The sequence below is a fragment of the Meleagris gallopavo genome, chromosome 17 (assembly GCF_000146605.3).
Source record: "Meleagris gallopavo isolate NT-WF06-2002-E0010 breed Aviagen turkey brand Nicholas breeding stock chromosome 17, Turkey_5.1, whole genome shotgun sequence".
Lineage (NCBI taxonomy): Eukaryota > Metazoa > Chordata > Aves > Galliformes > Phasianidae > Meleagris > Meleagris gallopavo.
In genome coordinates this window covers 11,678,955-11,704,584 of record NC_015027.2, presented here as the reverse complement: position 1 = coordinate 11,704,584, position 25,630 = coordinate 11,678,955, and the positions used below count along the sequence as shown (strand labels likewise).

Here is a 25,630-nt window from a genome sequence, read left to right as displayed (position 1 = left end):
AAAAAAAGAAAGCAAGCACAGAAGGGAGCAGGCTGAGAGACCTCAGCTGCAGGGCTCTGGGGCTTTGGAGCACGTGAAACAATAGCTAGTCGTGCAGGGTCCCCGGCTCGGCTCAGCGCTGGGGCTGTGCCCGGGCTGCGTCCCCGCGTCCCCAGGCTGGCGGTGCCACGCACAGCCCCGCTGCTCTCCTGGGCAGGCTAAGAGTGCCCCCTGCAGCCCTGCTGGCCGAGCCGCCCCTGCCGCCCAACTATTGTCTGCGGTTCCAAATCAACAAGAAAATCAGACGGGTTCCTAAACACGGAAACGCAAGAAGCTCCAGAGCACAGGCACCTGACGTCAAAGAGCCATCTCAGAGCACAAAGCACATGGCAGTGCTCGGCTTCAGCCTCTCAGCAGGCCAGGAGGGCTGGCTGGGCGTGGGGAGGATTATGGACCCCCCCAGGCCATCCGCTGTTGTTTTGAGGACCAAACTCCCCTCTCCACAGAGTCCAGATAAACAAAATGGATGTTCGCGCATCACCCCAGAGCGCTGGCAGCAGCGTGCTGCTGGAGGCCATGTGCTCCTTGCGCTGTGAATCACAGCCGCCCCGCCTCTCCCCAGTCCCAGGTGCCCAGACAAGGCAAGAGAAGAATAAAACACACAGCAAAGCCCTCATTCTCTGCTGGACTCATCTGTTCTCCTGATGTTCACAAGTCTCCCCGCGCCATGAACGTAGCTCGGCACCCAAAAAGTCAAATAGGTTCCAGGCTTTTGTTTGCTCTGGTGCTACGAGGGACATGGCTGCAACCACACAGGCTGAGTTCTGAATGAGCAGTACTTAACATGCTCCCTCAGCATGCTGCTCTGAAAGCCCCAGGCTTTTTTGGGCCTTGTTTCCACTGGGGCTCACAGGGCAACGCTGAAACAAAAGCATCCAGGCTACACCTGCACAACACGAAAATCCCTTTGCTCTTCTACGTGAATCCTTACACCATGCTTTTCCTGAACACATCTGGGCTGAGTCATGGCGTGCACCCACTTAAAACCAAAGACCCCACTCCAAAACAGCATTGCAGAATACAGCTTTTGTCACCACCACGGCTTTCCTCTACCCTACAAGAACACAGGCTGTAGCAGCACGGACCTACTGTCCTTGTCCCACTGTTCTAACCACCGTCAGGGCAGGAGAGCATCACAGCTCCTAGAGGGGTATATAGGGAAAGGAGCTTCCCCTGCTCCCAGCAAAGCCTTGTGGCTCTGTGCAAGGCAGTTCTTGGTGCATGGCCTGATAACTTTCAAAGGGTTAAAGTGGTTCCATGGAACAGCACAACCCTGACCCAGCAGAACCACTGCCTGCTGCTGAGACAAACACCAACTCCACGGTAAAGCTTCCTCTGACTCAGGAGTTCACATCCTGCGGATGGGTGCTGTCGCCCTCGATCTTGCTGACCGCAAAATGGATGGACGGAGCTGGACAACAATTCTCCCAGATTCCTCCAGTAAGCCAGCAGCACAGCAGGGGGCATGGCCTGGGCCCGCCGCTTGGATTCTTACCCTGGAATCAGCAGATGGCATAAGCTGCACTTTACACAGCTGCAACTCTTTTCTGGGATACACTAAAGGCTTACTGTATCCTTGTATGCACAACTGGGCTGAGGATACGAAGAGAAGAGAGCAGCCAGTACATAGCAGAATGCAGGCTGGGATCCTGAAATCCCTACTCATCGCTCAGGTAGGGCTTGAGGTACTTTTTGCTGGAGGGACTCTGACAAGCTGCATACCTCACATCCCTGCAGCCACAGGGATGCACAGCATCAAGCACATGAGGTACACACCCAGGTGCGGCAAAGGCAGAGCCAGATTTATGTGCTCCCTGCAGGCTGGGAAGGAGCTATAGCATTGTGTATGCAGGGCAGATGGAGGAAGGAGTCAGCCCGAGCTGATACCTCTCACACCAGCTGTCTGCAGTGACTCTCGGTGCTCCTCCCAGCCAGGTGTGCCAAGCAGCAGGAATGCTGCCGCAAGCCTTACAAACAAGAGGGAAAAAAAATATCCAAGGCTGTGTCATCTGTTGGATAGGGGGAGATGTCCATCCTTCGTGCATGCCTACTGCAGAGTGATGGGCCACCCAGCTGTGGCAGGTCAGAGCACTTGAGCTAAAACTCTGGCATATGTCATCTGTCTCACAGACAGCATATCTATAGCAGAAAAACCTGTTATATCATTTCTACTTAGAAGTTCACTTGCTCCCACAAAGAAGTCAAAATTCATCATTACAATCATTACATTCCAACAGCGAGATCCTGCATTAAAACCCTGCTGGCTCCTGAGCAGGGCATTGCCCAGACCTGAAAGAGAATGCTTTCCTACCTGAAGAGCTCCCTGATCTCCCTGACGGTGGCCTGGAACGGGATGTTTCGGACTAGGATCTTGGAAGTCTTCTGCTTCTTGACCGTCTGCTTCTTTCGGGAGGACTTCACAGCAGGCCTGGCAGGTGAACAGACAGGGCAGGTAAGGGGCACTGCAGAGTAACACACCCAGGGCATGTTGTCTGCTTGAATGCCAGCCATCAGAATTAGCCAGCTAGCTCACAACGACATCTTTGCCAGTTTCGTACTGCTGACAATGGATATTTCATTGGCTACATAGAGAAGGAATGAATGCAAGCAATTTAAATCCCAAATTTAAAATCAGAGCTTCTGGCTTGCTGAGTGCAGCCACAACGGAGCTCAGGCAGCAGGCCTGTACTCACATTTGCCTCCAACTTTTCTTCTGACTTCAAATGTTGTCTACTCAGTATAAGGTGATGAACCATTTGCACATATTTAAACAAGAAGTCTATTGCAGGCTAATATTCATTCTTTTTCCTACTGACTTAGAAAACAGTAAACAAAACTAAATTATTTTGCTCAGGTTGTGTTGCATTTGAACAAGATAAAAATTTACCTAATACAAAAAAAACAGCAGCTTAAAGTAAAGCATTCTACATTACAAGCTGGATTTTAAAATCCAGAATGGGTATGAATGCTTTATAGAAAAAAAAAAAAGCCACAAAATGCAGAGTGCAGATAGTGAACTGTCAGCCTTCTGGGCCCCAAATACCAGATTTGCAAAGGAATTATGCCATTTAAGAGACACCTCTTCTCACAGCATTTCCAAAGTGTGTACAAGACAGTTTTTAGGGTGCCAGTAACCACCTTCAAACACTAGGTTTATTTTTTTTAACCTCGTAGATACAGATCATCAAAATCCCAGTGGACATGAGTCACAGATTTCAACTGTAAGGCTATAAACCTGAGTCAGTCACCCTCTTTATGTGACATCAGGAAATGTAACTCCACAGAAAGGTCTGCTTCTGAGTCTCCCCACCAAAAGAACTTTAGGCATTTTTTAGAGAAGCCTTTTCCTTAAATATGAAACAAGTATCACGTGCCTGGTTCTCACCTTGGACCCACTTTTGGCACCCCATCAGTGTATGCTGCTCAAGGTTTCACTTGGATGTCAGTCACTTAGTAAGCAAGCACCTTCACATCTGCTTTTTTTTCCTCTCCTTTTTTCTTTCTTCCTTTCCAAGTACTGACTGAGGTGACTCCACGCAATGTGGAACAAAGGCTGATGTGTCAGACAGCCAAAGCACTACTGGCCACACATCCTTATGAAGCAGAGATACTAGCTTAGAAATGAAGAACCGACCAAGATCTATCACAGACTAAATGTAACCATGCTACAGAAGGAAGACAGCTTTACCTGACAGCTCTCTCAGAGATTTTGACTTCCAGCTTATGGCCATCTACAATGCAGCCCTTAAAGTTAAAATGAAAACAAAAAAGTGTGAGTCACAACAGCATTCAAGCTTCCAGGATACAAGCATAGCATTTCACAGAATCACAGAATGGTCAGGGTTGGAACGGACTTCAAGGATCATGAATCTCCAACCCCCCTGCCACATGCAGGGCCACCAACCTCCCCATTTAATATTAGCCCAGGGCCCCATCCAACCTGGCCTTGAACATCTCTAGGGATGGGGCATCCACAGCCTCTCTGGGCAGCTGTTCCAGCACAATCTTCACATTTCACATCTTTGTTCTTTCCCATATATTCCTTCCTTTCTCCTCACTAAAGTTCTTCCCCATTCATACAAGGCAAGGTTCTGATATGAAGCTGGAGATAGTCTGACCAACTGAGGAATCAGCCAGCACCTTCATGTCTGCCCATTGGCCTCAGCTCTGCCACTAATCTGCCAAAGGCAAGTCACTGCCCTGCCCTGGGCTACTAGTTCTTCTCCTTCTGGACTGCAAACTCTTCAAGGCAGAGAGCACCTTACTGCTTGTTCTGGAATGAGCCAAGGATGACTCACTTGCTGTCAGTAGCCAAGACAGAAGTCCCCTGCTACCCACACATTAAAGCACAGAAAACAAACCGCCTCTTGCCTAATCAGTCCTGAAACAGCACAGGACATGCAAAGGCTTTATGCTGGGAACCTGGAGCCCTGCCGCCCACTCCCTCTGCAAAATCTCCATTGTCCTGCTTACACTTATACCCCAGGATTCTGCTGTTCAACACAATGCAGAATGCCCATCTATCTCAAGACTACATCAGCTGTGGAATGCAAAATCACCACCTGTTGAAGGTGACACCCATGGATTGCAGTCACGGAGCAAACAGCCATTATACACAGAGCAATTCTTCCAGGTCTATCTAGAAAAGGAGTGTTCCTGCTGTCTAGCCTGCATCACCCAGGTAATGTGGACCAAGACACTAGGGTGTTCTAGCAGCAGCAGAAATGACTTATTCCTTTGAAGAGCATCCAAGCCCTATGGCAGTGTGATAGAGAAAGTGTGAGGCTATAAGTCCCTGAAGCACTGGCAGAGTCACAGAAGATGAAACTGAACCCCACAACAAATACTAAGCTATACTTATTCTGTGGGGGCTTGGGTCTCTGTAACTGCTGCAAAGTAAACCTTGCAGAAAAAACTTGTTGAATTTTAATAATTCCACATTTTCTGCCATCTCTGCATAGGATCAGTGCTAGTAAACATTCTTCTGTTCAAGCTATTTCCCCTTGCACAGAACCATAGCTTGAGCTAGGAGGGAGCTTGAAGTACCTAGTTCCAACTCCTCTGCCATGGTCAGGAACACCTCCCACCAGATCAGGTTCTTGAAGGCCCTATCCAACCTGACCTTGGGCACCCCAGGGATGAGGCATCCGCAGCATCTCTGGGCAATCTGTTCCAGTGACTCAGCACCCTCTGAGTAAAGAATTTCTTCCTAATATATTATCTAGATCCTTTTTCTTTATTTTAAAGCTATTATCTCGTCTTATCACGACATTCCTTGATAAAGTGTCCCCCTCCTGCTTTCTTGTAGGTTTCCTTCAGGTTTCAGTATGAAATACCCTTCTAAGTACTGATAGGAAGAGGGTAGATATCCCTCTTCCTCAACTAGATTTTGAACCTTACAGTTTATCTACACCATTGCCCACTATCTCTGGAAATATACCTGGTCCAGCAACATCTCAGCTTACCTGGAGCTGTCGCAAGGCTTTCTGAGCACCCTCTGGCTTCTTGTACTCCACAAATCCGAAGCCCATGGAAAGCAAAGTGCCTATAAGAAGATAAAGGAAAATTGTTATGATAGCAGGAAACAAGGATACTAAAAAGTAAATATAAAAACAAACCAGAAAAAAGTGCTGTTACATACTAACTACTAACACTGCCACAGCATTACATGGATTCATACCATTAACTGCAGTACCCAACAGGATCCAGGGACAACTGTGAGCACAAAAATTCTCTGAATCTCTGACTGTTAACACTGGGGGGGAGCAAAAACTAATACACCGAAGAAGGGGCCAGCCTGTTCATGCCCTGACTGTCATATTCCTCATTAGTACTCCTTACCAGCTTGCATGGAACAAAATACTGCTCTAGAATGGATGCTCAGTTTGAAGAGCTTGTTTTGATGCTGATATCAGAGATGGCATTGTATGCCAAACTGATTTCTAGCTTTGTGAGATTTCAGCACAGCTTCCATAAATAAAACAATAACTGTATGTCCTATAGAACAACCGCTGTTTGTAGCCAGGGTGACTGATCCTATTATAGATACACAAGCCTCTGCTTACACACAGGACATTTCCCTCATGTACAAAACAAGACCTTCACTGGGGAAATTTGTAAACAGCCCAGACGTAAATGTGACTTTTGCTGTGGGAAAGAAATATGCAGGTTGCAGTCTGGTCCCCAGATGAGGCTTTTCTAATCTGCAACCCATTCAGAAATTGGTTTTGGTTAACACACGGCAAATAGGCACTTAATGACCACTGCTGGGAACCAAGCATTTGAGATCTGTTTAAATGCAAACTGTCATGTGCAAGTAATGGGATGATTTCCCACTACAACAAAACAAAAGCCCAACACTTGAGAGACAGAACATCTGTGAGGCAGGCAAAAAACAGAATATGCTTCTGTGAACCCAGAAAGGCAGTTGCAATTTCCAAGTCCATAAATAAAGCTAGGAGAGGAAAGGAAAAATCCACAAGCAAAAACACATCACCAAATTTCTAACTTCTGAACTTGAGAGGCAGCAGGATACTGAGATCACCCTGCAGCACCAGAAACCAATAGTTCTGGTAGGCAGTATGAGCTCAGACCAGATTCAAATGCTGCTGTCTAGTCATGAGCATGCCAGACACGTCAGCAGCACTGAAGAACTGATTTTATTCTTTTTCTTTCAATGAATCAGAGTTTTTAAGCATCCCATGCAAAAGGATGCCTAGGGAGTTATTCCCCAAGGCAAAATCCCACAGAGCTGTGCAGTCCCTAGCCTAAAATCTGGAAAGATGCAGCCCATCCAGCCATGGTTGCCTTATGCAATCCCTTTCCTGTCCGACCCCGTGGGAGGGAAGCAGAGATCCTGCTGGGATCAGCGCAGGCAGCAAACAACACTCAGCACAGTACTCAGCCAGGCACCCTGGAAGATTGTGGCTGCTGTTGTGGATAAAGTGTTGTGCACACGTTCAATCATTTAAGTGCACTGGTCCCTTTCAATTTGCATCCTGCTCTACGATCCTGAAGGAGTTGGCTTCTCTGTCCTGATCTCAAGAAAAAGGCCACATCTCCACAAATTCCACAATTCAGCTTAACCTTCTAGACTGAACTCCAGTGTGTTTTTGGCTGCTGTTTTCAGCCATTTCAACAGGCGTACTTCTAGAAACACTGAAGATTTTGCCAATGCAAAAATAACAAATGCTCATCCAGATGAATGCTAACGCAGTGCCACACCTGAGCCCTCAGCAACCAGCTGCAGGAAGGAATTGAACAGTAACATCTAGAGTACCTGCTTTGTTTTCTTCTTGGATATTGTGCAGCTCTTCACAGCTCCCACTTTGGAGAACGTCTGCAAGGAATTCAGACACCCTTTGTCAGAGGCTTATAACTCAGTTTGAGTGACAGTGTAGCACTCTTTCAGAGCCAGAGACACACGCTTGCAAGCCTACCTCCCCGCCAGGCACACATGACAAGCAGGCAGTACAGCTGCTTTTTCTCCTACAAGATTATTTCTGCACAAATACACACACAGACTTGTAAATAGATCAACACAGACGTTCCCAGAAATCCTTCACCACTCCTCAGAAACCGCTGAGCTCCGTGGCTGTTGTGGGGAACCACAGCAGATTACAAGCTGTCTGCACCCAGGCCGGGACTCAACTGCAGGTAACTCCTGTGATGCCCCCAAGAAAACAGCGCCTTCCACAGTCGTTAGAGAGGTGCTGCAGGGCAGCATGGGCTGTCCTACAGTGGCACAACATTTGTATGATTCCCCTGTAAAACTGCAACTGGAACGTAGGAAAGAAAAAAGGAAAAAAGAAGTCCCAGTCCTTCTCTGAACATTTACGTTTGTCCCCACAGCCAGCAGGATGAGATCTATACCAGAACCTCCATCCCAAGATGGAGCAGCACAGGTCCAGGATGGACTGACATCCCACCACCATTCTTGGACAGGAAATATGGCACATCACAAGGCTACAGAGAGTGGCAGAGGTGAGAACTTCCAGCTGTTTTTTCCCAGCCTCACTATTAATATTCCACATGGTTTTAGAAATGCTACAATCTCCCCCAAGTGCTTTGCTGAGGTCAAGTAGCACAGACAGCTCCATACTGGCACAAAATTTAAGCACATGTCAGTGAAATAATCATTTATTGCCTTAGCATGCCATGCAGTATTACAGCTGCACAAGTGCTGATCCCAAGGAGAAGAATGGGAAACGAAGAGTCTTAAAAGACTTCCTATTGCCTCCACCTGTCCCAAGGTAGTATTCAAATCCATCAAAACTGTTTCAGATACATTTGTATAACTGAAGCCTAAAACTCAAAAGTGGAGGTTTCCTGCCCCAGTGCTCCCTCATGTACCATTAAGGCCATACCACTGACAATTTAACTCCTTTCAACACCATATCTTTAGCACATCAGAGGTGGAGAACACCTTTCTCCCTGCACTCTGCAACACAGGTGAGCCCTTTCTTCAAGCCCATGCAATGAGTAGGGGCCTTCCAGCAACAAGGGGCCCAGCGTGGTCTCAACCTGTTCCTATCCCATCAGAGCAGCCTGCCTATACTAAGCAAAACCCAGACTCCACTCCTTGCTTATGGCTTACCTCCTTCAGCGTGTCTTCAGTGGTGGTAAAGTTGAGGTTCTTGATGAACAAGGTACACCCTGGAATAGTCTCTTCCTCATCTTCGTCTTCATCTTCTTCCTCATCCTGTGCTGATGTTTCCTCTGAAACCTTTACAGTTGTGTCACCATCTGATACAAAAAGAGAAAACTCAATGCCGTAAAGACACAACAAAGCCAAATCTGGGGTGAGCTTGCCCCCTGCCCCAGCTGACAGTCACTGTTTCAGCAAGATCAGACCACTCCTCTACTGGGTGAACAGAGACTGAGGCAGACTCAGCATGCACATGTGAACAGGTCCCTGTAGAAACAAAATCCTTTGAATGTAGAAACTCTATAAACCTGCTCCTCAGCCCTTAAACACCCCCACATCAATCCTTGCCAGACACCTATTGAACTAGGCAAGGAGCCCTGGACTTGCTTAATTACAATTCTGCAGTGATCTAACACCTCATCTGTTGATAATACATACCTGTTACACTTCCCCATCAGCACACAAAGGCCGTTGTTAGACACACTAGCTGTCACCCACTGGCTTTCCAACTTCTTCCCTTCCTAGACAACTTGTTTTCCATACCAGCTTCAGCCCCTAACAGCACAGCTGATGCTGTGCTCAAGGGGACCAAACTAAGCATCTCCCTCTGGCATTACCACCATCCCCTCGATGATTTTTTTAGGCTTAGTGCTCTCTCATTTGGTATAAGAGAACCTGCATGGAGCCAGGGGTGCTTAGACACTTCCCAGCTCTACCTCCATAGCCTACTTTCCCCATAGGCTCCATCCAGTTGCCCTCCCTACCCCTGGCACCACAGCATTCCCAGTCGGGTGGTCAAACCCTCCTTGCCCCAACCCGCAGGGTGTTTGCCAACACAGTATGGAAAAAACTCATTGCCTTTGAAGATAAGTCGTTTGAAGAACGGGAGGGAAGAGATTTAGTGAGACAGGGCAGGAGAAAAAGGTGCATCCATCTGTGGCTGGCACAATAAGAGGCCATGTGCTGCCGCCCAAAGCCCTTTTGTGAACGAGGCGATGAGTTTATTTCACATCCCTTTCCTCTCCTTTCCTAGATGCAGAGCTCCAGAGGCTGGCAGAAAAGAGCATTATCAGCCCTGAGCAAGCCTTCCAGGAGCTCCTGTGCTTAAAGCCCTTTATCTTGAGGTGAGGGTCTCGGTTACAGGGAGATAAAGCAGCCCCCCCAGCTCCCTCGGGCTCCAGCCATCCTCTGTGACCCATGTGCAGAACAGCAGCCCAGAAAGAGGCTTTTCATCAGCTTTTCTCTCCCCTTCCAAAATCTCAGTCCTGAAATAGCTTCTAGAGAAACAAACCTATATAAAGACAACCTTTTCTTTTCTTTCTTTCTTTTTTTTTTTGAAAGTCTTGAAAGGTTTTAAATATACAGACGAGAATTAATGTTTACAGCCCCCAGGATGGGGAAAATGAGAGTTTCCAGTGGAGGGAAGGCTCTGCCCTTGCAGCAGTGGAAAATCATCCAGACAAAGCACACAGCAGGGACTGACGCAAGAAGGAACAGAGAAAGAAGAGAAGAGACCCATAGACTGCCATTGGCAAGTCAGCTGCCAGATCCTCCTGTTGCTGTGGAAGCTCAGGTGCTCTTGCAAAGGAGGGTATCCTTGCAGAGCATGTGATCACATGCACTCAGGGGGTGAGGGCTGGTGTACAGAGTATCTACAGTTCTCAGTTGTTGCTGCCAAGAGCAAAACGGACCAAAAGTTTCCTGCCATTGCCCAGAGCATCAGCTCCAATCCAAATTGGATTGGTGTACGGTGGGCAGTACCACACTTTTCACATCTCATCCAAGAAGCAAGGAGTGAGACAGGACTGAGCCCAGAACTCATGTGGGAACATCGACAACCACACTACACAGTGAGGTGACCCTAAGAACCATGTAGAGAATGTCATGAGGCTGGTTCTGTACCAAAGTACACTAACCTAAGCTATTCTGTAACTAAGGGAACTGCTGAGTCACAGCCTGAACCACTGATTGAGCACCTGGAGAAAAGACTGGGTCAGCCCTGAAAGCACAGGTGAAGGCAATTCAGCTGTGTGACTGGAAGGGGGGGGAGCCTGGCTGCACCTCTCTTAGACCTCATTTAAGGGCTGACTAGGGCTTACTAGACTTCCTTTGTGGAATCTTTTTGCAAGCCTAGATCTTCAGAGGCAGATAAGCACCCTTCTTTTTGTAACACCTCACTGCATTGGTCCTGCTGCCATTGGAAAGGAAAAAGGAAAGTTGGAAATGACCTTAAAGCTCATCCAGTTGCAACTGTCCTGCTTTGGGCTGGTTGTCACCCATCAGATCATGCTGCCCAAGGCCCCAACCTGGTCCTGAATGCCTCCAGGGTACTCACACAACTTCTCTGAGCAACCTGTTCCAGTGCATCAAAAAGTTCAGGAATGTCAGCATTGCTACTCTACATGGAAAGGAGCATGGAAACAAAGACAGATTCCTCTGACACAGTTAAAGCTCTTACCAGGTACCAGCCTTTCTTTTCCCTCCTTCTCCAGAGCTTCTATGTTTTTTTACGAAGGGCTGGGCTGGAGAAGACACCCATTGGAGCCCATTCCAGATACAATGGCACAGAGTGAAACTGTGGAGAGAACACAGGAGAAATTTGAATAGCAAAAGCTAAGGCCTGAAGAAAAGTCTGCTCTCAGCTCTATTTTCCCCTCAAACACCCTATTATGGAAAAGAGTAGAAAAGCTATGCAGCACCTTTGTTTGGCTAAACCATCTTTCACTGGAGAAGTGAGTCAGTATCCAACCTCATACAGGATAAGTCTATTGAAACCAGAGGACAAGGAACAAGGAAGGCCACAGGTAGGAAAGGGCTCCTCCTAAGGAGAGCTCCAGGCTTCAGTACCAACTCCTCTATAAAAAAAGGCATCAGAAACCCTCTCCCAGGCCAGAGGGTTTTTGGACACTTGTCACAGCTCCAATTCTCCAGTCTTTTTTTTTTTTTTTTAATTTTTATTTCTTTGCAAGTTGAGAGTCCTAGTCAGCTACTGCAGCACATGGATGCATTGGGCATCTTCCTAAATGTAAGAATGAGGGAATAACATAGTAACGCTACGGTTTTGAGGGTTTTTATGTTTTTTTTAATGAAAATGGTTTTAAGCTGAAGGAAGGAAGATTTAGGTTGGATGTCAGGGGGAAGTTCTTACTATGAGAATGGTGAGGTGCTGGAACAGCTGCCCAGAGAGGTTGTGGATGTCTCATCCCTAGAGGTGTTCAAGGCCAGATTGGATGGGGCCCTGGGCAGCCTGGTTAAGTGTTACATGGGCAGGTTGGTGGCCCTGCATGTGGCAGGGAGTTGGAAATTCATGATCCTTGAGGTCCATTCCAACCCTGGCCATTCTGTGAACGCTGTTAGCTCACTTCCCTCAAAACCATCTTTATCTCACATTTTAGAATGCACTCTTTCCAGGAGCTTCACAATTAGCCAACATCCTGGCTACACCCACCTTGGAGTAGGCCAGCTTAGTGAATGCTTGCTTGGCCTCGGTCGGCTCCAGAAACTCCACAATGGCTGTGATGCCTCCGGCTGGGAGCAGCACCCGGCCCAGGCTGCCGTGTTTGCCAAAGACAGCCTCCAGCTCTGCTGTGCTTGTGGTGGCTGGGAGGTTCTTCACCAGGATCACAGTTTTACTCCGCTCACCAGCAGCCTGACATGTTCAGTGGGAGAAGAGGAGAAAGAAGACATGGGACTTCAGAAAGCAAAAACCAATCTCTTACTAACTGAAGATCTCATTTTCAACACAATGTGCTCTCTCCTGACATGTCACACCTTTCCAAGATCCAAAATTGACAACAACCTCTTAGCAAAGGCTTTCTGTTTAGAAGATGCATATAACGCTGCTTGGGGTTGTTGTGGCCAAAGTGCAGGACCCGGCACTTGGCCTTGTTGAACCTCAGCCCATTCACCTCAGCCCAGTGATCCAGCTTGTCTGGATCCCTCTGAAGGGCCTCCCTACCCTCAGGCAGATCCACACCACCTCCCAACTTGGTGTCATCTGCAAACTTACTGAGGGTGCACTCAATCCCCTCGTCTAGGTCGTCAGTAAATATATTAAACAAGATGGCCCCAGTACAGACCTCTGGGGGACACCACTCGTAACGGGTCGCCAGCTGGACTTCACTCCATTAACCACTACCTGCTGGGCACAGCCCTCAGCCCGTTCCTTATCCAAAGAAGGGTATAGCTGTCCAGGCCACGGGCAGCCACTTTCCCCAGCAGAAGCCTGTGAGAGATCATGTCAAAGGCTTTGCTGAAGTCTAGGTAAACTACATCAACTACCTTCCCTCACCCAGCCATAGAAGGAGATGAGGTTGGTCAGGCACGACCTGCCCTTCATGAACCCGTGCTGGCTGGGCCTGATCCCCTGGACACCACACACGTGCCGTGCGATCTCACCCAAGATGATTTGCTCCATTACTTTCCCCGGTACCGAGGTCAGGCTAACAGGCCTGTAGTGCCCCGGATCCTCCTTACAGCCCTTTTTGAAGATGGGAGTCACATCAGCAAGCCTCCAATCCTCCGGGACCTCTCCAGTTAACCAGGAGCACTGACAGATGGCCGAGAGGGGCTCGGCAATCACCCCCGCCAGCTCCCTCAGCACCCGAGGGTGCAGCCATCTGGTCCCACGGACTTGTGACAGTCCAGATGGAGGAAAAGCTCTCTCACTGTCTCCACCTGAATCGCCGGGGTATGTTCTGAGTAGGGTCCCGGACTTCCAGATCAGGGCATAAAATGCCCAGCGGATGACTGGTCTGGCTATTAAAGGCAGTTGTAAAGAAGGCATTGGGAACCTCAGCCTTCTCCTTGTCCTCAGTGGTCACATTCCCTGCTGCATCAAGTATAGGATAAGAAATATCCTTGGTTCTTCTTTTGCCATTGATAAATTTATAAAAAGACTTTTTATTCTCTTTTATGCAGTGGCCAACCTGAGTTCAAGTTGGGCTTTTGCCTTCCTGACTTCCTCCCTTCGTACCTTAGCCACTCCCTTGTAATCCCCCCAAGAGGCCTGCCCCTTCTTCCAGAGGACACAGACTCTCTTTTTCTCCCCGAGTCTCATCAATAGTCCCTGGCTCACCCATACCAGCCGTCTTCCCCTACGGCTCGCCTTACGGCACTCAGGGACAGCCTGTTCTTGCACCTATAAGATTTCCGTCATGAGGAGCATCCAGGCTTCCTGGACCCCTTTACCCTTGAGAAACGACTCTCAAGGGACCTGCACAATGAGCGCCCTGAGCAGATCAAAGTCCACCCTATGGAAGTTCAAGAAAGTACTTTTACTGGTCACTCTTTTGACTTCTCCAAGAATAGAGAATTCTACAATTCCATGGTCGCTCTGCCCAAGACAGTCCCCAACCTTCACTTCTCCTGCCAGTCCTTCTCTGTTAGCGAAAACCAGGTCTAGCAGGGCACCACCCCGGTGGGCTCTCCTACCAGTTGCATAAGGAAGCTATCTTCCACGCAGTCTAGAAACATCCTGGACTGCTTCCTCTGTGCATCCTGCTACAGACACAGGACTTGATCTCACACTATAGTTTTGTCACACTATAGCATGTACTTCAACTATCCCAAGACAACTTCATCTTTAAGAGTTCAGAACAACTCAAAACTGTTGTAATAGTTCAATCCTGCACAATGCAGAGGGTTAATTAAAAATCTTAAAAAGAGCATAAGATGTCAGGACTGGGCAGAAGAACCAGGCTCACTCTGCAGCCTCATGGCAGGCATCTCACCTGACTGAAGGAATCCAGGCTAACTCCATTTTCAATGAGGAACCGTCGGATCTCCTGGACCAGCTCGGTTTCTCCCAGAGCAATCCTCACTGCCACGCTGTCTCTACTCTCCTGCAGGCAAGAATAACAGTCAACAATATGTTAAGTGTTCAAAACAGAAACAAAGGGCCTGATTCAGGAATTTGCTGAGCACTTGTTCCTGCTGCTCTTAGAAGCAACAGGAATATAGCAGAGAACTTGAAGATAAAATGCTCCAGTTCCTCTGAAGCTGCTGGGAGTTTTGCTGTTGGAGCTAGAGAACTTCTCAAGGAAAGTGAAACAATCTTAAATTTTAGTCTGTGAACTCCCATCAACTTTTAGTCACATGCAAATACAAACTTCAGCCACAGAAAAGCTTAGCTAGGAGGGAAAGAGCAGGGATAGGAGTGTCATTTTGACTTCTAGTTTCAGAGACTGTCACCTACAGACAGGCTAGAGGACCACTGATCTTTCAGTCTGTGTGGAGCTTATGACTGTGCAGCAGCTTTTGCTGTGTAAAATGACCAGGCAGATGTTAGCCATGAGCAAAGAGGTCAGAAAATGGTCTCCCACCCCATTTCATCAGTAACCCAACTCACATGATCCAGCACTTGGCTTTTGGAAGCATTGTATTTCTGAGCAATAGCATCAGCCACAGCATTTGTCCCCACGAACAACGTATTCCAATTGTGAGAGCTGGAAAGAGAAAGAGACAGGTTCAAATCTTGCCGTTTTTTCTTCCACTGACATCTCTCTGTTCAATGGTCCTAGAAAAGAAGAGCTTTCAAGGCCACCACTAGTAACAGGGATAAGATGGAGGGAAATAACAGTAGAACATCCTTAGAGAATGGACAGCATGAGAGAAACATGACTGGTGAGCAAACAAAGGCAGCAATGCTGGCACCTTAGCTCTTCTTCCCTAGCATGTGAGTGGCCACAGCTATGCAGTTATAGCTGGAAGCAGGCTCAGAGGAACATGTTTTTTTTTCATATGGTTTCCTAAAAGCACAAATCCTATGCAAGGAAAGTTGCATGCCTTGCCCATAAAGTCTGAAAATATTATCAACTTTCAAACACAAGGCAATGAAAACCACGTTTCTTTCCGCACATGCTACTTGCTGAACTACTAGAGCTACGTGGAAAGAGGGATTAAGTAGGTAAGAGGGAAAGGAAACAGAAAGCTGCGCGACAAATTCTCTACTGACTTTGGTAATCTATACAGCCCCTACAAAGATGCATTCTGGCCATCTGGTAATTTGGCAGGTTGTGTTGTCTTACCCTGCTACAAGACACCTCCGTACCTGGCACTGCTGGCTTTGTCCTTGGCCTCCTTCTGTTTTTTGTAGGAGGAAGATTCTTCTGCATCAGTATCTTCAAGTTTTTCCTTTTTGATTATGGAGGGTAAAAGATGCATCATTCTACCCTAGAAGAAAAGATGAAATTCAGAATCACAGAACTGCAGTGGTTGGAAGGGATTTCTAGAGATCTTTGAGTCCAACCTCTACGCTAAAGCAGGTTTCTTATAGTAGGTCACAGGTAAGTGTCCGGATGGGTCTTGAATATCTCCAAAGAGGGAGACTCCACAACCTCTCTGGGCAGTCTGCTTCAGTGCTCTGCCACCCTCGCTGTAAAGCAGCTCTTCTTTATGTGAAAATTCCTATGATTCAGTTTTTGGCCCTTGCTCCATGTCTTATCGCTACACATCATTGAAAAGAGTCTGCCCTCATCAACTGACACCTGCACTTCACATATTTATAAACACTGATCTGAAGCTCTGAAATAATTCGCAGAAGTTCACGAACAAAGCAGAGGAAAGAAACTTTCGGACATTTCTCTTAGTCAAGTGAACCAGGTGGAAGTAGGTAACCTTCCTTCTTAGAGAAGGCATACTGCAGCTAAGAGTAACCATACAAAGCATGACAGACTCAGTCCTCAGTATCTGTCAAACTGTTCAGACCAGACTGCTCTGCCAGAGGCAGTTGTGTTCCCAGATAGTAAAGCAGAATTGACTCTACCCCTTAGCACCTAAAGGAATTCTGCTCAGCAACACATAGGGGCAAACACCTGTCCGCTTCACTAATAACCACCTTTACCAGGTAGGCTGATAGCGTATGAGACTCAAGTCACTGTACCTGGAACACCTGCCCATCCATTTCTGCATAGGCCTTCACTGCATGTTCAGGAATCATGTAGGTGATAAAAGCAAATCCTTTGGGTTTCTTTGTCAGTCTGTCGATAGGGAAATGGATCTCTGAGAGGGGCCCTGCAAGAGAAAAGGCGTTTCTGTGAGAGATCACTTACACAGCCACCACACTCCCCAACAGCACCCTGAACAGGCATCCCCTGGTCACAGCTAGGAAAGGAGCCAGAGAGCAAAGAGCAGGTCTGAATGTTGCAGGAAGGTGTGTGATGAACCATGAGTCTGGGTGAGGAGCCACTAGTCTGTAGACCAACAAGGAGGGCCCTGCAATAGCACCCAAAGTCCCATATGTTGTAGCACACATGGCTTCGACTGTTGGATTGGAGATACGAGGAATGAGGGCAGATGCATACACAACACATCTGAGCTAACTGGTACAGCATCAGTTTCAATACCAAGCAGCCGCATGCTGTCACACCAGGCAGTGAAGATGATTTGAGTCTGTCTGTGTCTGAGAGGTGTGAGATGCACAGATTCATACGCCCATTCCCACCCAGCAAACCTCTGCTTGCAAGGAGACACAGCATTGCAAGTCCAGTACTACAGCAAGTACATACCATACTTGGAAAAGATCTTCTCCAAGTCCTCCTCAGTGCTAGTAAAAGGAAGATTTCTGACAAAGAGTCTCCCCGATTCAGACAAGTCTTCCTCTTCCTCATCATCCCTCTTCATTCGTTGCCAAGGCTGGTCATGAGTTTTTGCTGTAACAGTTTCTTTTGGGGTATTCTCACATCGGGATACTTCAACGTATCGCCCACCTAGTCAACAAACATACACAGGCACATTAGATGCTTCCTGAAGCCATGGGCTATCAATATCAATGTGTTAAGAGTCTAGGTTTACAGCAGTGAGAAAAGCAATCACAATTCAAAAGAACTGAGTAGAATTCTGTCAGATTAAATAAAAGAATGACAATTCTTTTCAAGAGATTAGCAGAATGTTTGCTAGTCATCTTCAGACTCCTTTCCATTCAGAAGCTTCAATCCTTCTGATTCTGTCAACCTCATCCACAGGCTTCTAAGTCTATGTTCCCACCTTACACGGGATTTTTTCCAAGTATAAATAGCTTCACCAAGGACTTCACTAAGAATGGGTTTCGAATGAAGGCTTGGAGCATCATCCCCTGCACTATCCCAACTTGATTTTTACAGTATCATTTTTTACCAAAAGCAAGATACACATCGGGCACATGAGAAATACCAAGAGCCAAAGAGTAACACACATAGGTCAGCCACTCTAAGCTGCTCCTGATGGCACTTACATGGCAACTGGTTATCCCACAACAGCTGTGCAGAGGAAACCTCCCCCACCATTTGCCTGGGAGAAACTGAAGCAATGGGAGATTCTCTCACAGGGAGTACTTTAACACCTGAGCACTCTGTCACTGACATCAGAACAAGAAGGAACAAACAGCACTTACCTATGTATTCTTTTTTCCGCTTCAAGGCCCTTTGCACTTCTGCCTCACTCTTCAAATCAACAAAGATATAACCTTGGAGGAAGCAAAGGTTCAGCTGAGCATCATGCGAAGAAACACAGTCACTAATAGGCTAATTAAGGGTGAATCAGGCTTTTTAAAATATAGATTCCTACAGATAAGACATTCAGCTCCCATTAAATTTTCAATCCAGCCTGAAAATGGCTGTGGCAGACTGGAAGGCTGCCTCTTAATAACTCATTCCCTATGTATAAACTGAACAAGCCTGTCTTAACAGCTGAAGCAGGCTTTCCACAGGTGCCTTCAAGAGCAAAGAAACTGTGCATCTGCTTCTAGGCTATGAAAGGAAAGCATATAACTAAGTTTCCTGCCAGCTCTAAGGACCTGCACCTTCTGATGGGTACTTCCAGTAGTCACAGCCAGCCAGGAGAGCTCCTTGTCTAAAGGCAGATCTGCAGCAGCAGCTTTTTCCAGAGGAAGGGGCCTTTCCTTGGCATGGTTTGGGAAGTTTAGGAAAGCTTCAAAGACAAACCAAAAAAAAGGCTCCTGCTACTGTAATGCTGCTGCATTGCCCTAAGGGAGTACAGCCAACATTACTCTGTCCACAGCATCCTATGGCTAGCAACTAGGGCAGGTGAGCTGCAAAGTCACAGAAAGGTCAGTAATAATTGGGACACAGGCCAGTAATGTAGAACTACAGATGGAAAGAGCAAAGGTGTGACTGAGAGGTCATCTGACTCATAGAGCCAGCCCTCTTCCACAAATACACATTACCTGTATTTTTCCCCTGAGCATTTTTTCCTATCCGGATTGCCACTGGCTTCAGAGGCGAGAAGAATTCTCGAATCTTTTGCTGCAGGAAGAATAAGAATTGCTTCAATGAGCTATTGGATACAGAAAGTGGCCATCAGACAACTGTTTCTTAAAGAAACACCATAAAAACACCACATGTAATATATGTAGCTCACTCCAAAAGTAATGCCTCCTATTTATTTCCTTGGAAGCTACAATAGATACAAAGAGCATCATAATATTATCTGATAGAGACAGTTCTCAGCTATAAAATACTATCTTTCAACATAGTCACTACCATTAGCCCTGTATTTTCACCAGCAGTGAACAGGAGCCTAGATGCTCCGCTTGTAAAAATCTGCACCAGAGGAGGTAAACCAGAGTCACTGTCACCACTGCTGAAACAAACCACTCACTCCTCACTGTGCTCACATCCACTGTATGGTCTCCATCAATGTTCGGCAAGCATTGACGGATGTCAACGAGCGAAATTCTTCTCACAAGGAGAAACTCAATTCCTCACCTTTGCTTCATATGCATTTCCATGTCAGATACCATTTTGTCAGTTCCCCTCTGCTGCCATCTGTTGCACAGCAACAAAATGTAAAGGAATATTGGTGAGAAAGGCCAATTCCTACTGCCATACCAACATCCACTTCTAATATCATGGGCCAACATTGGAAAAAAAAAATGGGAGGCATTACTTTTGGAGCAGCACCTGTACAGTATTTCTGCACAAAGCCAGGTAAAAAAAGTTTCCCCAACTGCCCATAAAATCCTCAGCACAGTTCAACCAAGTGAAAACAGGGCCTCTGCAAAGACCTTGCTGAGTTACAAGCTGGGAATTCTCAGCTCAGGAACCAAGCTTACCTCAGTGATATTCAACGGGGCACCACACAGTTTCACTGTGTGTGGTGTGCTTGCTTCTGCTGAGCTGACTTGGTTCTTCTGCTGCACAGAAGATTGGAAAAAAAGAAACTGTAGAAGTCATGACACAACTAGGTGATTCTGAATAGCAACCAGGAGGTTGAAGAGTGGAGGAGGAAAAACAATTCCATCAGCCTGAGCAGGAGGACCTAGATAAGGGTGCAAAGTCTGACTGGGATGATCAAACCCAGATGCTAAAAACAAGCTCTGCAAAAGTATTCCCTGCAGACATGCATAAGAAGAGAGAAAAGCCCATGAAAGGGGCACTAATACTACCTCTTAGGAAGTTCTGTTTTCCAGAAAAAGGAATTTAACTAGCTTTGAGAGGAGATCTGACAAACTTCTTTTTTAAATGGGTCCCACCCAGTAAGCCAAAAAAGCTGGTACCTAGGGGTCTCATAGACTTCAAGTTCTCAATTACATTCCTGGAGTGACCAAACAACACAAACTATCCCATGAAGCTCCTGCTTTAAGTGTGATAGAAGTGTAATTCAGTTCTACCTCTAGTGTGGATCTTTTTTCTTCTCCTCTGCTGGTGTCTCTTGCTCTGCTTCTTGGGGTTTTGACTTCCTCCTTTTTTCTGTGTGGGTGCCAATATTTTCTGTAATGCCTGAATCCTCATTCTTGCTTTCCTCTTCTACTTCCTCACTATCTGTTTCTTCCTCTGCACTGGATGAAGAGTAGGAGGAGGAATCCCTCACTACTTTAGATTTCAGGTAATCCATATCTGAGAGGTCTTCTCTTGTAGCTGCCTTCTTCTCCTGTTGTTTCTTTGCTGTCAGAAAGGAGAGACCAAAGAAGTTTTCTGCACAGATACTGCTGCTCTCTCCCCAGCCAAGTTAAAGCTGAGAATAGGCACAATCACCATGACCTTCTACTCTACACTTTCCACCTAAAAAGAAATCTAGAAAACAGTAGAGCAATTTTAAACCAACACTTCTACACTAACATGCCTGGATTCCTGCTTGCTTTCTTTTAAGCAACAATTCACATGTAAAACAAATTGGAGAGGGCTGCCCTGTTACTTTTCCTAGGCTCTGAATTAATGACCCAGGAGAAAGCACAAATGCCACCCCCTTAATACCAGAAAGAGTGTTTCCCATCTACACTTCCACAGTGCACAGAATGAGTTACATGTTGGGGAAACTACCCTTCTGATTACACTCTGTTTGTAAGCAGGACACTGAATCAAGTTCCATCAGCATGCTTGCTCTCCCATTCACCAAGACAAAGCCAAGCAAAGGGTGATAGTCCATTTTAGTACCTTTGGTTTCCTCCTCATCTTCAGGGGATTCACTCCCATCCTTCTCCTCCTCACTCAGATCCTCAGACTCATCTGAATCAAAGTTCAGATAATCAGCCACTGGCTTTGATTTTTCCTTCTTGGGCTCCTCCACCAAAGTGTCATTAGCCCAAGTAGCCACCTGAGACCGTTTCTGGTGAACCACCAAGAATTCCTGGAATGTTTTATCTTCTTCCAAGCTGTTGAAAAACAAACCAAGAAAAAAAAAAAACAAAAAAACAAAACGTGAAGACAAACAAAACTGAAGTAGTGGCATGTTAAAATTCAGAGAATCTCATTTCCAGTACCATAAAAAAAATACCATAAAGAGCAGTCCACTTTACACTCACAAGGTGAGCACTTAGTCACTAACATCTTCTCAGTCTCTTAGCCCTACTCCTTCTTGTACTTAATATTTAGAAAACACTTTAAAGAAGACAAGAAAATATTAAAGAAGGAAAAAAGTGTGCAAACTAGACATGATGCAACTTGCATGTTACACAACTGCTGAAAGATCTGTCCTGGATAGAGTGCTTACTCATGGACAAGTATTTAATGATTAAGAAAAAGATAAAATGTATACATATTCATACATATATATATATATACACACATATATATATACACACACACACACAACACACATATATATACATATATATATCATATAACTGATATATATATATCAGTTCTCAGTGTTGAGATTGTTAAAATCATGATTTGTTACAGTAGAATTGGACTGCTATGGAGTTCTTAAAATCATACATCTTGCTGAAATTATAATGGTGATAGCAGTACAGAAAAGGGCTATTCAACTCTGTCTTTTAATACAACTTATCAACAATGTAGGCATTGGAACTGAAACTCTACTCACCTCCTTAAAGTTTTCTGATGGATTTTTCTTCTTTTTATCCTAGGAAGAGAAGCCATTTTTAGAAAGCCTTATTAGAAGCAGAGCCAGTAATACTTCTCAGGTAACCTAACGATAGAGGTTAAATAAGTAAATTTCCTAAGGCAGAAAATGCCAGAATCAGGACTCCAACATCAGCTGTCCCCTTTTCCACACGCCAGGCTACCCTTCTCTCTGCCAAGTCACTGACACGTGTCAGATCTTCAAGGAAAAAAGCAAGACTTACTTTCTTTGTGCTTGCAGGAGCTGCAATTGTCACAGGTTTCTCAGGCTGTTCTTCCAAGGCAGGGACTCTCTGAGAGTGCTTACTCCATGCTTTGGGCTTTGAAGGGTCACCAAAAGACTTGCATAACTCAACCTGAGAAGAAAAAAAAAAATACAAGTTTTTAATTAACCTCATCTTCAACAGTCTTGTTCTGAAACTGCAGGAGGCATCTTAATCAAGAATCTTTCTTATAATCCAGACAGAATGGACGGTGTAGGTTAAGGACGTTCTTAAGTATACAGCTTCATACTTACTCAAAATTGGAGTTTGTTATGCTCAATTACAGAGAATCAAATAAGCTCTCCTGCTTATCATGAATGAAAATTCCTGTCCAGTACAGCAAGACGAAATCACTTTAAATGAAAGAAAAAATAAGCTCAAGTTGAAAAGTTCTGATTATTACAGCTCAAAACTTGACATTGGCTCCAACCAATACTGAAATCACTTCTAGGGCACAGAAGACAGTCCATTCGTATCAAGAACCTGCCTGAAACAGCAGCAATGAGTCTTGGCATCAGGCTTTGCTGTTTTCATAGAATTGTATCATAGGATGGCCTGGGTTGAAAAGGATCATCGAGTTTCAACCCCCCTACCATGGGCAGAGTTGCCAGCTGCTAGACCAGGCTGCCTAGAGCCACATCCAGCCTGGCCTTGGATGCCCGCAGGGATGGAGTTTTGCTGCAAAGGACTCAGTCTTCAGACTTTTCTGGCCCGTAGGTGTTCATCTGTAAGACCCAGTGACTAAGTTTCTTAAGAATCAAAAGAAGGTATTTTTATATATCAACTCACAGTGACTCTGGAGGTGTCTATGAAACTTCTGTTGAAATGGCTCAGTGCTGCTTGAGCTTCATCTTCAGACTTGTAGCCAATGAAGCCAAATTTCCGGAACTTGCCATCCTTGGTGAACTTCAAGCAACAATCAGTCAGTGTGCCAAAGGCTGCAAACAGCTTCCGAAAGCGATCTTCCTTCATCTGGCGAAGGGAAGGAGAAAAGGAAGGCAGATCAGCAAGATAACTATAGAGATGTTTTACAGATAAGTCTAAAGCAAAACATTTACTAACACAGAGGACTTCTGAAGAAATCTCACTATGTTGTGGCAAGGCTGATAAGAAATGCATGTCAGCTATGAAAGTTTGTCCTCTTCCTCACAAATTCCTTACACGTATTCTTCTGTGCCTCCATAGCTAAAGGCTGCACCTGGGCATTGGGATGCCCTCAGGGGAGCATCGAGTCCACCCACAAGTAACTTCTGGTATCCCCAGGGGGTAGCAGCACCATTCACACCTCTCCTGCCTCCCTCAGAACAAGGGAAGGATAGGGAGCCACAAACTGCCCCTCTCCTCCACCTTAGAAGATACAGGATGTACCCTGGGTGCAGACGCACGGGCTGGGAGGCAGCTGCAGGGTTCCTCCTGACCCCACAGAACCCGAATCGTTCCTCATGCAGAGCCCTCCATCCCCAGGGCAGCTCCTCGCTCCTCCACAAGGCCCCGGGGCACCTCCACAACTCATAACCACCACCGGCCATCTCACCCGGAAAACGCCCGCTCCCCCAGAACCTCCACCTGCTCTTCGCCCCGTGGGCCCTTTCCCAGGCCTCTCCGTGGGGCACCTCTCCTTCCCCGGCCCTCTCTCGTCCCAGCAGCCATCAGACTCATCTCTCTTCCTGGGCCCCGAACGCTATCACACAAAGGTCGCAGACAGACTCACCCCGTTGGGGAGGTTCTTCACGATGAGCCGAGACATGTCGGCAACAGAGAGCAGTCCGACAGAACACGGCACTAGGCCCAACCTGCCTCAGAGTCCCGCACGCCGCCCCTGGGCGCCGCCATCTTCCCGCTGCATCACGTGAGCACGGAGAGGCAGCGCGCAGGCGCAATGAAGCGGGGCCCTGGCGGCAGGCCTTAGCAACGGGCCTTAGCAACGGGGCGGAACTGGGGAATGGCTCCTCTCACTTACAACTGCGCAGCCCAGCTCTGCCTCGTGCAGAGGGCTTCGTCTGCAAGAGGAGGCTCAACTCCTGCGCAGCTCCAGCCCTGCCCGCAGGAAGAAGTGCGGGTGGTGGCGGCGGCGGTTCTGGGCTTGCTGCTGGGCCCGGTGCTCTTCTGCTTTTCCATCCCCTGAACCCAGGCAGTGTATGGCAGAAGGGCCCTGCTGCATCCCACCAGGACTAGAGAGCAGGTGTGTAGCTGGGGAGTGCAGCATAAACCCCGGTGAGCAGGAAGCGAAACACCTGCATTTCCAGGGATGGACAAGCTTAGTGCACAGGAGAAAGGAGAGAGCAGGATGCTTCAGGATGGCTGTCTGCTGCTCTGCTCTATGGGAAAGCACGCAGCATGAAGCCTTCCTCCTGTAGCCTGGGAGAAGATGTGCCTGCTCCTATCGCCCTGCTCCTCGCAGGGGTCGGCACAAGATATCAGCGCAGGGCCTGCTCCTCCTGCCCTCTGCTGCTGTCCTTGCCAGGCTGTCAGCCTGTCACTGGGACACAGGCTGGCACTGACAGGGCCCTACGTACCATCACAGACACATCCAGACCGTGCCCTTGTCACTCCTGTCCTTGCTGGGATGTCTGCCCCCCTCTATCCCTCCCCATCTCCTTCTCACCTGCTGCTTGTGGCCGCCGGCAGGCACGGCTTCAGCACGCTGTGCCCAGGACAGCTCTGTCCTAAGCAGACACTGCTGGGACAAAGCTGCCACCAGGCAGTGATCAGCTGATCTGTGCCATGCAGGACATCTCCTGCCCCAGCCTCACCTGGAGCTGTAGTTTCTCCCAACAGCTGCAGGAGGCTGCAACAGGGGTTGCTCTTTCCTAGCATTCTTCTGCTGTCTGTGCCCCCTCCGAAGGGGCTCAAGTCACGAAAAGCCAGCTCCGGGTGATACCAGGGACAAGTCCTCCACACAGCTGAGCTCTGGGCTGCCTCAGTATCCATGGGGAATCACAGAATCACAGAATTGTAGGGGTTGGAAGGGACCTCTAGAGATCATTGAGACCAACCCCCCTGCCAAAGCAGGTTCCCTACACCAGGTCGCACAGGTAGGCGTCCAGGCGAGACTTGAATATCTCCAGAGAAGGAGACTCCACACCCCCCCTGGGCAGCCTGTTCCAGTGCTCCGTCACCCTCACCGTGAAGAAGTTCTTGTGCACATTCGTGCAAAACTTCCTATGCTGCAGCTTATGTCCGTTTCCCCTCGTCCTGTCTCCACGTATCACTGAAAAGAGACTGACCTCACCACTATGGCCGCCACACCTCAGATATTTATAAACCTGGATCAGGTCCCCTCTCAGTCTTCTTTTCTCAAGGCTAAACAGACCCAGTTCACTCAGCCTTTCTTCAGAGGGGAGATGCTCCAGGCCCTTCACCATCTTTGTGGCCCTCCG

At 47.2% G+C, this 25,630-nt stretch overlaps 1 protein-coding gene across 1 annotated transcript; it reads right to left on the bottom strand.

Annotated features, from left to right (window-relative positions):
• Nucleotides 1-263: 263 nt before the first annotated feature.
• Nucleotides 264-24,117, bottom strand: RBM19 (RNA binding motif protein 19). The gene is given in 24 exon segments (XM_010720556.3): nucleotides 264-2,467; nucleotides 3,728-3,783; nucleotides 5,505-5,584; nucleotide 6,952; nucleotides 7,319-7,378; nucleotides 8,636-8,784; nucleotides 11,145-11,195; nucleotides 11,198-11,261; nucleotides 12,135-12,335; nucleotides 14,419-14,529; nucleotides 15,036-15,132; nucleotides 15,738-15,859; nucleotides 16,569-16,699; nucleotides 17,194-17,394; nucleotides 18,057-18,128; nucleotides 18,849-18,927; nucleotides 19,737-19,814; nucleotides 20,295-20,312; nucleotides 20,315-20,568; nucleotides 21,058-21,274; nucleotides 21,950-21,988; nucleotides 22,212-22,343; nucleotides 23,040-23,222; nucleotides 23,962-24,117. Coding segments are annotated over 24 exon segments (2,553 nt in total). The 5' UTR covers nucleotides 23,998-24,117; the 3' UTR covers nucleotides 264-2,346.
• Between the last annotated feature and the right edge of the window lie 1,513 nt (nucleotides 24,118-25,630).